Here is an 11,453-nt window from a genome sequence, read left to right on the forward strand (position 1 = left end):
TAAAACAAATGGCTCACATTATTTTAGATTATCCAATTCCACAACCAGCAATATCCTTTTACAGCTAGATTTTTCCAGAGACAATATTTGGATCACGACAAAGCAATCACTCTCAGGATGAAATTATCAAAACCATTGAATCTCCTACAAAAGATTTGGTGAGACCCTGAAGAATATTGTGGTTGGAAAAAAATTGAATGATTCCTTTTATGATGTTACTTTATTGGTGCCTTATAAGTTGATTAACTACCAAACATTTTTCCATCTTTTCAATTCGCTCTTTTTTTTTTCTTTTCTTTTTTTTTTTTTAAAAAATATATATTAGTGGGAATATTGGGTTTATTTCCTTTCATTGTCGGAAGGTGGAATTAACATGGATTATGGTCATTTCGTCTGGTTATCTTTTAACCTTGATGGCATTCATTTTCACATAAACTTGGAAAAGAAAAAGGGCTAAAAAAAAAAAAAATGCCATTGATTAGTCCGTTCAAAAAACCCACTGATTTTCAACCAAAAAAATGACACAGGAAAAGGTAGATAGGGAAAGAAAATTTAACATTTAGCAATAGATAAAACAATAGGATCTAAAAGAGCCAATTTTTGGTCTACTTCTTGTTGGAGCTTGACTCTTTTAATGATTATAAAACAATTTCAAAATTAATTTTTTATTAAATGGGACCGTGTTTCTCTAAAAATGAGTTTTATTTTTTATTTTTTATTTTTTAATTTTTACGTAGGGTGACAAAATGAGAAGCCACGTACTAATTTGAACCTGGGAGACCCGGGTTCAAGGTGGGTATGGATTTTCTAGACCTTTTGTTAAAACTCGCCGTTTCGTTAAAACCCCAGGTTTGTCGCCCTGGCCGCTTGTGTTTCATAGCCTCGCCGGAAAACTCATTGTCTTTCTTTGATATTTCTGTTACTGTACCAATCACACCGTTTTTACGGCAGGTGAGCTTTTGAATAATACTGTAAAGTTCTTTTGTCCTTTTTTTCTTTCGCAAATTAGCGATTCCACGTATTTTCGGCGCTAAAATTAGTTTTTTTTTTTTTTTTCTCTGTTCCATTTTTTGCTTCAAGCTAAAAGTTTTCTCTGTTTCTTTATATTTCTAACTTGTATTTTTGCAGAGCTTCAAGGCTTAGGAAATCCCAACAGCAGAAGATAAAAAAGTACCCATCATCAAGCTTCAAGCTTTCACTCTCTAGCTTTTCTTCCTCTGTAAGTTTTTTTTTTTTCCTTTTTTTTTTTCTCTCTCACATCTATTCAAGCCCATTTCCTCACATTTTACAATGCAAGAATTGTAATTCTCCTCACTAATTTAAAGGGAAAAATAACAAATCCCTCTTTATTATGTTTTTCCATCTAATTTTCCCTTTTTTGCTTTTTTCATTGGGTCATTTTCCCAATTAAAATTCAGGATGGAAACATAGCCTACGTAACAAGGTTGAGTTCAGTGGAGGTTTTTACTTTGTGAGGGGAAAAGTATGAGGGAAATAGTGACCGTTCAAGTTGGAGGTTTTGCAAACTTTGTGGGCTCACATTTTTGGAACTTTCAGGTATAGCTTTTCGAACATTATTCCCTTGTCTTATTTTGGTACTTAAGGAAAAATGGTAATTTTTTTTTTTTCTATTTCTTAAAATTCCTTGTTCGATTGCTTAATTTTGCCTTTCCACAAAGTTATAACCTTTTTCCTGCAAGGATTATTATAGTGCCTATTTGATTAAATGGTATACCTTATGAACTTACTCTATGTACTCATGTGAAGGATGAATTGCTTGGGTTAGCAGCAGACCCTTATGCTGATTCAGTCTTCAGGAATCAGCATATAAATATGGATGTGTTCTACCGTACTGGTGAAACACAACAGGTGCACATTTTTATATTGAACCACAAACCAAGCACATTTTCGTTTAACTTTATTGAATTTATGCTATTTACTATTTCAACAGTTGTGTTTTTGTTTCCACTATAGCAGTAGTCACTTTTTTAAGAGCAAACCTTTGAGTTTACATGTCGCATTTTACTGTCATGCTTTCCTTATTATTAGTCAAGTGGTGTTGCTAGGAAACCTCTTTCGATACTCCTTTTTTCCAAAACTTTTAATAATCAGTAGATGTTAAAATGTATAGTTAAGTAATGCATCCCAGTTGAATTGAACGATTCTGTGTTTTTTCTCTCATAACTTTTGTTTTCTGTTTTGCTTAAATTCAGGGCAGTGTTACTTATACTCCTCGCCTGGTTTCAGTTGATCTCCAAGGTACTTGATTGATACTGCGATGGTGATAATTTCTAATATACTTTCTCTCTTCCTGATAATAAGTGAGATGTATCATGCATATTCATATTATTCTGCTCAGATATGTTTTAGGATGGCAGAATAACGATTTTAGTGCAGTTAGAGAAAGAGGAAAATCAAGTGACGGCTGAAATTCAAGCTAGGTAGAAGACATTGTCCTGTTATGTGGATGAGGATATTTTATAGTGGAAAAAAGGGACAAATATTACCAATGAAAACCAATGAGGAATTTAGAAACAGATTCAAAACGATAAACAATAAATAGTTTATGATTATGAATTCAAGTAGGGACTTGTATGTGCATGCTGTTTGTTTGTCCTTTGTTTCATTAGTATGTAAGTTCTGATGCTTCATCATTGTTTGTAGGAACCCTTGGGTCTATGAGTTCACGTGGTACATTATACAATGAAAGTTCACCTGGACCTTCAGATGTTATCACATGGTGAGACAAGACTTTAGTTTTAAGTATTTTCTATTAGTTATTAATAGGTACCATATGGTTTTCTAAATGCCAATTTTTTTTTTTCCCTCCCTGACTATGATATTGAATGGATAGAAAAGAAATGGTATGTATAAATAATTCTAGACATGAGTCTTTAATTATGAATCTTTTCACTACATTTCCAAAGGTTTAGTGCTGTATTCTTTCTTCAGTTTTCTGTTTTGGTTAAATGAACTAAATGTCTATAGACCAATTTGCAGGGCTGGTCATGTATCTACTCATGCATCAGAACCTCATAGGAAGAACCTGTTCTTGGAAAGTTTGTATGAGGAAGAGCAAGAGAAATTGACTGTGACAAGTAGGATCAATGGTGGGGAGAACAATTCTCGAAGAGAGATTAATGATAAGGATATAGTTGAAAGTTTAGAAAATGGTGTCCAATTTTGGACTGACTTCTCAAAAGTTCACTATCATCCCCAAAGTATATATGAATTAAGTGGACTGTGGTTGGATGTTCAGGAATTTGACAATTATGGGATTGGGAAGGATGCTTTCTCTGGGGGTTTAAGAGGAGAAGAACTGAATGAGAGACTTCGTTTTTTTGTTGAAGAATGTGATCATATTCAGGTATATTTTCATTAGTAAACTTGTTATCTCAGTGTAACTATGATGGAAACTCAAAGGCTACTCATCCTCTTCATTTTTCATATATAGTTTTGACATTAATAGTTTTCCAATTTATGGTAGCATCTACTTCACTTCATTAATTTTAATTTGTAAACCCCTTTCTGAATGACTCTTGAAGCTTGGAGTGCATGGAGGTTTACCAAATTTTCCAACTATTACAATCTTAATTTATTGATAAGATTGAACCTAGGTTTTCTCTTTCCCTGCTGCATTTTGTATTCCAGTGTTAACGTAGTGAGCTAGTCTTATAGCTCATTTGATATGGTCTATTAAACAATCTCTACAGCTATAGGCAATGTTTTCAACTCTGCTGCTGGTCCAATTGAGAATGTCGTGCATGTTAATTAGATGAATATAATTCAAACCTTATATGCTATGTTTGTTTGGATACTATCATCTAACTTTGTAAACTTTACACTAAGCTTTAATAAAAGATCTTGTGATGCATCTTTTTGTCAGCATTTGATGAAATTTAGCTTGTGTCCGTAATGTATGATTGCAATGTGGAGAAATATCTTTTGATTTTGAATCATTTTAATTCCTCGCTCTTCTTTCCTGAGGCTGTGGTACTTTTGGACAGGGCTTTCAGTTTGTTGTTGATGACTCAGGAGGTTTCTCAGCTGTAGCTGCTGATTTCCTGGAGAATATTGCTGATGAATACGCTAACACTCCAGTGTTGCTCTATGCTGTCCGAAGTCCTGGTTCTCACACTAACCCCAGAAGTCAGAAGCAGTCAGTCTCCAGGGATCTCCATGATTCAGTCTCATTTTCAAGACTATCATCCTTCTGTAAGCTGATAGTACCAGTCGGTTTACCCATTCTAAGTGGAAGTAAGTAAAACCTCCACTTGATTTTCTAGCCATCTGAGTAATGAACTGGTTCTTTTTTAGGAGTATTTTACCATTAGCAGTTTTGGGTATTTGGTTCTAACGATACAAGTCAAGTGTTGAAATTAATGCATTCTGTTAAGTAGCAATCCTTTCTTAATGATGCTGACTGTGTAAATATCTGCACATTAATATGAGCACTAGGGATTACATACTCTGATACTCGTATTGCCTCAATTTTTTGTCCGGTTGTTTTATTAAATATCTATACTCTCCAAGTTTGTCCAAACCCGTCTTTTTAGCTTTCCTTTGAGCTAATATCCTGTTAATGTTATGTTGAAGGTAAAGCTGCCACGTACCTCGCACTCAAAGATGAGAAGCCTTACCACTGCAGTGCAGTCTATGCTGCTACGCTACATTCTACCACCCTCCCTTTCCGGTTGGAACAACTTGGCCCAACTGCAGATTCACATGATATATCGGGTTCTATGGATGTAAATGGGGTTGTACAAGTACTAGCAGGGCAGGCTAGGCAGAATATGGTGGCCATTCTGGATGTTGCAATGCCAGCCCCTCCTTTGATTGGTATTTATTTGAACGTCTTTTCATATTGTTGGTTCTAACTTCTAAGAATTGAATTTGGTAAGTTATATATCATTCTGAAATCCAGGAAAACAGGTTGAGCAAACTTTGTTAGGGAATTTACAGCCATTGACACCAGAGATAGCAGAGGACGTGGAAGACTTGCAGGCAGTGGAATCCATCACCGTCCACGGATCCTTTGGTTCAGGTACAGCTTAGGATCATAGCCATTATCAATTAAAGATCTATAGATACATACACAAGTACACTAATCTATATATGTTAGCACCCGATGAAATCAGAGCCCTTTGTTAAGGGCCCAAATGCATTCAACGTACTATAACTCTTTGTTTGCTTTTCTGCAGGAGGTAATCGGGCTTCAGTGTCTGAAGTGAATAACATGGTTGGAACTGCTTACAGAAATGCAACAAGAAGGCCAATGTTCTGCCATCTTTCTGTGGCTCAATGTCCTCTTCCAATACCGTTACCATTTCCTTCAATATTTGGGAATCATGTTGGGCAACATGGTGAGCTATTGGACAGTCCAATAATGGGATCCCCTTCGAGGGGATCGCTTGAGGTTCATTCCATCCCAATGGCAGCTAGGCTGCGTTCTAGCAGCGCCGTGTTGCCATTTTTGGAGAATAGACTGGTGAAACTTAGGAGGTATGGAGTTGAGAGAGGAGCATCAGGGGCTCAGTTGCTTAGGAGTTGGGGCTTTGGGCAGGATGATTTAGAAGACATGGCAGAGATGCTGTCTAAAATGGTCTTTGCATTGGATCCTCATTCTCAAATGTCCTCAGATTCGGATTAAGTTGGTGACTAAGTTCATTATAATTATTATTACAATTTTTCTTCTTTCTTTTTTTCCCTTTTTTTTAAGAGTGGAAAAAAGAAGGAAAGAATTCCCTTTCCAGTCTTTATTGGTTAAGAGATTTACCAACTCAAAACCTATTCCACATTCAAAATTGGTTTGTATATTCACTAATTAAAATTTTCTCTTCTTAAAATAAATCTTAATATTTAGTTCAAAATTTATTGGCATCCAGAATTACATGATTATTCTTTCTGTCTTTACCAGATAGGGGCCATTCCTTGGCTTGCCATTTAAATATAAATAAACACATAAACAACTATCATAATTATTCACCAAAAAATAAATGAACAACTAAATGGAAGAATTCATTCATGAAATATGATTATTATTACCTGTTTCGGTATTATTGTTTGGTTAATACAATAATGAAAAGCAAGAATTTATCTATCAATTCCTTTTTCCACATGATTCTTGGACGAATTTGGCCAAACATTAATAAATCAATCCAGCATGAATAAAAATTATTTCTTACTTTATAATCGGCCAACCGATTTGGAACAAATGGTTTATGTTCTTCTTCTATCCAGATACTTTCATACGATATCTTATACGAACAGCCAAAGTCTTAAAATAGTAATAAACTAAAACCATATCTGCTAAGAACTATTATTATTATTTTATTTTTTTAGTAAAATAACTATTAGCTTGGCATTCTGCTTTATTTTCCATGAGCCTATCAAATAAGAATATATTTAATGCCTACCAAAGAAAAATAAAATAAATAGTATGAAAGTTTGTTTAATAACACAATCACATGATGACTTTGACTCGTTAAGGTAAACTCTAATCCCTTATTCGAAAGGCATGGCATTGTGAACATAGCAAATGACTTAAAAGTCAAGAACTTGATCTGATTAAAAGAAGAAGCCAATCAGGTGATTGTCCTCGAGTGCAGTGTTCTTTGATTGCCTTGACCCTGCTGTTTAAAGCATTATGATAAGCGGCAACAGGGTGGAGCCACTATTATATTTTGAATTTTTCTCAATGTTTGTGTCATCGTTTAAAGTGTAATTGTGAATCATGGTTTTCAAATTAAATACATTTTAGGTGATTTTTTTTATTTTTATTTTTTCCATATTCGAGAAAAGTCAAGCTCAAAATAAATCACAAATAATTAATGACGACAATATGCATTAATTACCTTTGTTCTCTTCTCCAAATCATTAATTAATAGTCAAATAGATGGTCTTTACTATTGATCCATAAATTTCTTTGAGGTTCACTTATAACTAATTCAAATTATGTACTTAACTTTGAATCTATGATATCTGTCATTTTGATATTTTTATAACCTGCAAATATAAAATTAAACATACGCATTCAACAGTAAAAGGAAATAGTCAAGAGGTAAGCATTGTCTAAAACTTTTCATATATATGTAGATTATTCACATCTTAAATGCTTAAATATCAAATGAGAACCATATAGACCAACAAAAGGGCACTCTCTCCCATGGACCAGCCAGACTTCAAATCAAAGCTGCGTCCTGAAGAAATTTTCGAGCCAAATGGAAACAAAAAACGAAGAGCTAGTATTGGTTCAGTAGCAGGAATAAAAAAATTGTCAGTATAAGAAAAGAAAAGTGAGAAACTGGAATCGAAAAGAAACAAAAGGCCTTTTAAAAAAAAAAAAAAAAAAGTAGAAAACTTCCCAGAATAACGAAGAATCCTTGGACAGTTGGTAGCTATTATCAAGGCCTTTACACGTTTTTGGCTTCTAAAAAAGAAGAATGAACCATCACTACTTAAACCAAAAGAGAAAAAAAGAAAAAAACTGTACTCGAAGATCAATGCGGATTCTACCCTAAGAAAAAGTATCCCCAATATTAAATGTCTTCTTCAATTCAAAAAACCAATGCAGCCTTTGCAGCTCAGACGTAAATCTTTCCAAATTTTATATGTAATCTCTCTCTCTCTCTCTCTCTCTCTCTCTCTCTCTCTCTCTCTCTATCCACTTGTATGCGACGGAAAACTGCACAGAAGGGAGAATAAAACAAGAATCAATTAGCATAGTACTAATAAAAGAAAAAAAATTAATAATCTGCCTAACTTGGTGAAAATAGAGTTCCGTACTATATTGGGATTAACATATTTTCATAAACGATAATACGAAGCCAATATTGACCAACGTTAGGTAGGTTAGAAAGCTAGCAAAAAATGTTAGCCGAAAACAGGTAGAAGAAGAAAGCACGAACAAATAAGGATAGTGTTGTCCTTAAATAAAAGATTAAAAAAAAAGAAAAAAGAAGAGCAATCCAAGCCAGATAAAGTCATCTTAAATTTCTTTAAAGTCAGCCAAATAGCGTTAAACCCCTTTAGCTACCTCATATTTGTCCAATAGTTGGTACAAATCATGCTTTAGATTTTTATTTTTTTTCCCTATCATTTTCATACTTTCCAACATGCAAATATTGTGTCATTTTAACACCTATCTAAGGCATCACATCAACACGCCCAATCATTTATTTTTTTAAGAAACAAGAACAATAATCAATAACCAAAAAAATATATATTAAAAAAAAAAATAAAAAAACAAACAAACAAACCAACAAACTACATAAAGCATGCAATAAGAAAACCAAAGGCTGCTACTACGGATAGGTTTTTCTAATTGTTGATGGAGGGGCATCCCTGGCTGTGAAAAGACAATAATTCTCTTCTACCAAAAAAAAAAAAAAAAAAGACAATAATTCTCTTAACCAACCCCCTGCTCTATCAATAAAGAGTAATTTGGCCTTTCCACAGCCACCAAACGATATTTCCCCATTTATGAAAAAACAGGCCAAATTATACATAAAAGCATCAAAGCATTCATAAATGCAAAGCGCATCTAGTCCTCCACAAACCCTCAGGTGCACGGGCAATAAGAAAGATCATAAACACCCCAAGAATAAAATTAATTAAAGAAACAAAATAACCCAGCATATGCACAAACATGATCACAAACTGACAAAAACGAGACGAAGAAGAGTCTGTGTACCTAGAAAAAATAATTGTTGACTGAAAAAGCAGGAAGGTTAAAAAGAGCTGGAGATCAGACATCAACAAGTCTGACCAACTCCCCTACCCTCCTCGCCTTGATCTGTCTGCTGCTGTTGGGATTGCTGTGTTTGCTGGGATTGTTGTTGTTGGACTTGTGGCTCTTGAGGTGGAAGCAAAATCTGTGCCTGAAGCTGAGTGTGGTGAGGATTATGATGTTCTGGTTGTTGGGGTTGAATATGGTAAGAAAGATCAAAGTTTCCAAGAGCCAACGAAGGAGACATAGCAGCTGCAGTCATCTGATTGAACCCAGTTGCAGTGACCGAACCAGAAGCCGAGTCGAACCCACCACTGTTAAACCTCAAAAGGTCTTGGGGCTGCTGGGTCTGCTGCTGCTGCTGGTGCAGTGCTTGTTTCTGCTCAAAACTAGTCCGGAACATCTCCTGTTGCTCCCTCGCCGCCACCGCCGCAGCCAATTGCTGAGCCTCGAAAATCTGCTGCGTCTGATGTTGCTGTTGAAGAGGATCACAAATGACCAATTGACCACTGGGTGAAGGCCCCGTTGGGATTCCCATCATGGGTGACATATTGTACGGCAAGACCGAAGAAGATGAGGGACCCGGGTGGGTTTGCGGCAAATATGTCGGGGGTTGAAGAATCTGATGCAAAGCTTGGGGACCCAAATAGGTGGCTAGCTCTTTCTTGGCATTGTACAGATCGCTCTGTACTTCCTTCAGCTTGTGTTGAAGGATTGAGATTAGACCCACACAGCCATAGACTGGGTCCCGGAGACGGGCATCGGCTTCATAGGCCAAAGAGTTCACGGCGTCTTCACGCTGATTTGCGTTGAGCTCGTTGAGAAGTTTAGCAACATTGCTGGCCCCAAATACCTTGTGAACATTCTCGAACTTTTGAGGCTGATCCGGTGGGAAATACGGTGCGAACACGCACTCTTGTGTGCATTTTCGCCTTTGCAACTTGCACGCTGCGCACGGAGAATTAGATGGCGACATTTTCGCTCAGCAAACTGCCCTATGACCTAAATCAAAGAAAATCCAAAATCAATAATATACATGTTTTCAACAAGAAAGACGAAAAAAATCATGAATTACAAAAACCTAGAGAGAGAAAGTGAAAGCTAGAGAGAGAGAAGGTTTTTTTCATTTTTATTTTTTGTGGGTCTATATTTACGAAAAGAACCCATTGACATGAGTGATCACAGAGACAATTTGTATAGAGGGATTCAGCAGAGTCTCATTTTCATCGATTTTAGACAAAAGAGGCCATTAAAAGCGTCTCATAATCACGCACATCTTTCTTGGTATTAAAAGAAACCGACATGTTGAGTCAAATAAGATACATACAATCAAATAGTAACTTATCATGAAAGCAAAATATTGTGAAATTGCTAACTTCGATAAAAAAAAATTTAATTAAACAAATTAAAGGGACTGTTACTGAGAAAAAAAAAAAAAAAAAAAGAGAAAACGAATGGTTTGCCAGCTGATCGTTGAGAAAATGGCTTGTACTACACTGCCTTTCCAGATAGATGTAGAGAGAGAACGACAGTGCAACAGAAAACAATGAACCAAGAACTAATCGGTGTGAATGTAAAACAATAAAAATGGCGTCAATGAGAATCTCTCATCTCATTCGTCTCTCCCTCTCTCTCTCTCTCTTTAACTTCTTGGTCAAAGAAAAAAAAATGCGAGACGATTTTATGCTGTGGATCGTTCAAGATCCATCGTTAAAAGAACCAAAATATTGAAAAAAGAAATGTTTTAAGAAACCAAACAACAAAGTTCTTCCAATCACCGTATCCAAACCAGTTATTTTCTCACAGATTTCGAAAATCTGAAAGTGCGAAAATACTCCAAAGAAAGATAAGAATCTCACCTCGAATTTTCTTCTGATTCTGCTCCAAACTTTGCTCGGATCACAGACTCGACCACTGCTTCGTATATCTCTCTTTTTCCGTGCCTTCAAGCTCCATGTTTACGCACCTTCAAGAAAGTACCAGGCAACGCTTGAGAAACGAAACTTCGTTGTTCGCATGAAAAGATTGAATGGGAAACGGCCAAGAAGGAAAACCTTGGAGGGAGAGAGAGAGAGAGAGAGAGAGAGAGCGCTCTGGTTTTAGGGTTTGAATGAGAGGGGGAGAGAGAGAGAGAGAGAGAGAGAGAGAGAGAGAGCTCGATCCGATCTTCGACTTTCAGGATCCCAACAGAAGACGACGGCTAAACTTCTAAATTTTTCGAAGGAAAAAAAAAAATTGTAAAAATGGAAAAATATTAGAAATGATGGAAGAAAAAAAAATGAAAAAAGAAAAGAAAAAAAGGAGACAATTAGACATTTACAATGGCGTCGACGTCAATTTTATATGCGTTTTATTGCGTGTCGTTGAGATTTAGCAGGAGTATTTTTGGCCGTTGGATCATATTCGTGGCTTTAATGAGACAATCTTTCTTTTATATAAAAACCTTTCGAGGACCTCTTATTCTGAGCAACAATTAAATGCTTCTCTGAGTTACCTCTTTGTCTCTGTACTGTCTGCGTCTAATTCCCAAATTGCCCTTCTTATCTTTTTTTACTCTCCATTTTGACATCATCATCTTAATAATTATCAGTTAATTTGTCATTATATCAATAATAAAATTAAATTCAACTATGAAGCTACATAAATTAAATTAATTTTAAAAGTACAAATAATTTCATTGATAAATTTTAAAAATATTTTATTGAACCTCGTTTTATGGAATATT

General features: G+C 35.5%; 2 protein-coding genes across 3 annotated transcripts; one reads left to right on the forward strand and one right to left on the reverse strand.

Annotated features, from left to right (window-relative positions):
• Positions 1–474: 474 nt before the first annotated feature.
• Positions 475–5,874, forward strand: LOC107424699 (uncharacterized). 2 transcript variants are annotated; one of them, XM_016034553.4, is made up of 11 exons: positions 479–951; positions 1,129–1,219; positions 1,419–1,557; positions 1,768–1,869; positions 2,214–2,259; positions 2,665–2,740; positions 3,001–3,367; positions 4,008–4,257; positions 4,597–4,839; positions 4,925–5,044; positions 5,202–5,874. In XM_016034553.4, the coding sequence occupies exons 3-11, from the start codon at positions 1,486–1,488 to the stop codon at positions 5,648–5,650; spliced, it is 1,725 nt and encodes a 574-aa protein (XP_015890039.1). In that variant the 5' UTR covers positions 479–951; positions 1,129–1,219; positions 1,419–1,485; the 3' UTR covers positions 5,651–5,874. The 2 variants fall into 2 exon arrangements, with proteins under 2 accessions (XP_048335096.1, XP_015890039.1); XM_048479139.2 differs by lacking the exon at positions 1,768–1,869 and having other exon boundaries at positions 475–951.
• Positions 5,875–7,040: 1,166 nt separating this feature from the next.
• LOC107406151 (LOB domain-containing protein 36) lies at positions 7,041–11,006 on the reverse strand. The gene is made up of 3 exons (XM_016013254.4): positions 10,588–11,006; positions 8,693–9,730; positions 7,041–7,684 (listed from the first exon to the last, which is right to left on the reverse strand). Exon 2 carries the CDS (start codon positions 9,702–9,704, stop codon positions 8,754–8,756), a length of 951 nt encoding a protein of 316 aa, XP_015868740.1. The 5' UTR covers positions 9,705–9,730; positions 10,588–11,006; the 3' UTR covers positions 7,041–7,684; positions 8,693–8,753.
• Positions 11,007–11,453: the final 447 nt, after the last annotated feature.

This window comes from Ziziphus jujuba, chromosome 7, assembly GCF_031755915.1.
Source record: "Ziziphus jujuba cultivar Dongzao chromosome 7, ASM3175591v1".
NCBI lineage: Eukaryota > Viridiplantae > Streptophyta > Magnoliopsida > Rosales > Rhamnaceae > Ziziphus > Ziziphus jujuba.

Excerpts from the sequence above, each read along its gene's own strand:
- LOC107424699 (XM_016034553.4), top strand. The coding sequence starts at position 1,486 with ATGAGGGAAATAGTGACCGTTCAAGTTGGAGGTTTTGCAAACTTTGTG. Across the intron at positions 2,741-3,000 it reads CCTTCAGATGTTATCACATG|GGCTGGTCATGTATCTACTC; the intron begins GTGAGACAAGAC and ends ACCAATTTGCAG. Across the intron at positions 3,368-4,007 it reads AAGAATGTGATCATATTCAG|GGCTTTCAGTTTGTTGTTGA; the intron begins GTATATTTTCAT and ends ACTTTTGGACAG.
- LOC107406151 (XM_016013254.4), bottom strand. The coding sequence starts at position 9,704 with ATGTCGCCATCTAATTCTCCGTGCGCAGCGTGCAAGTTGCAAAGGCGA.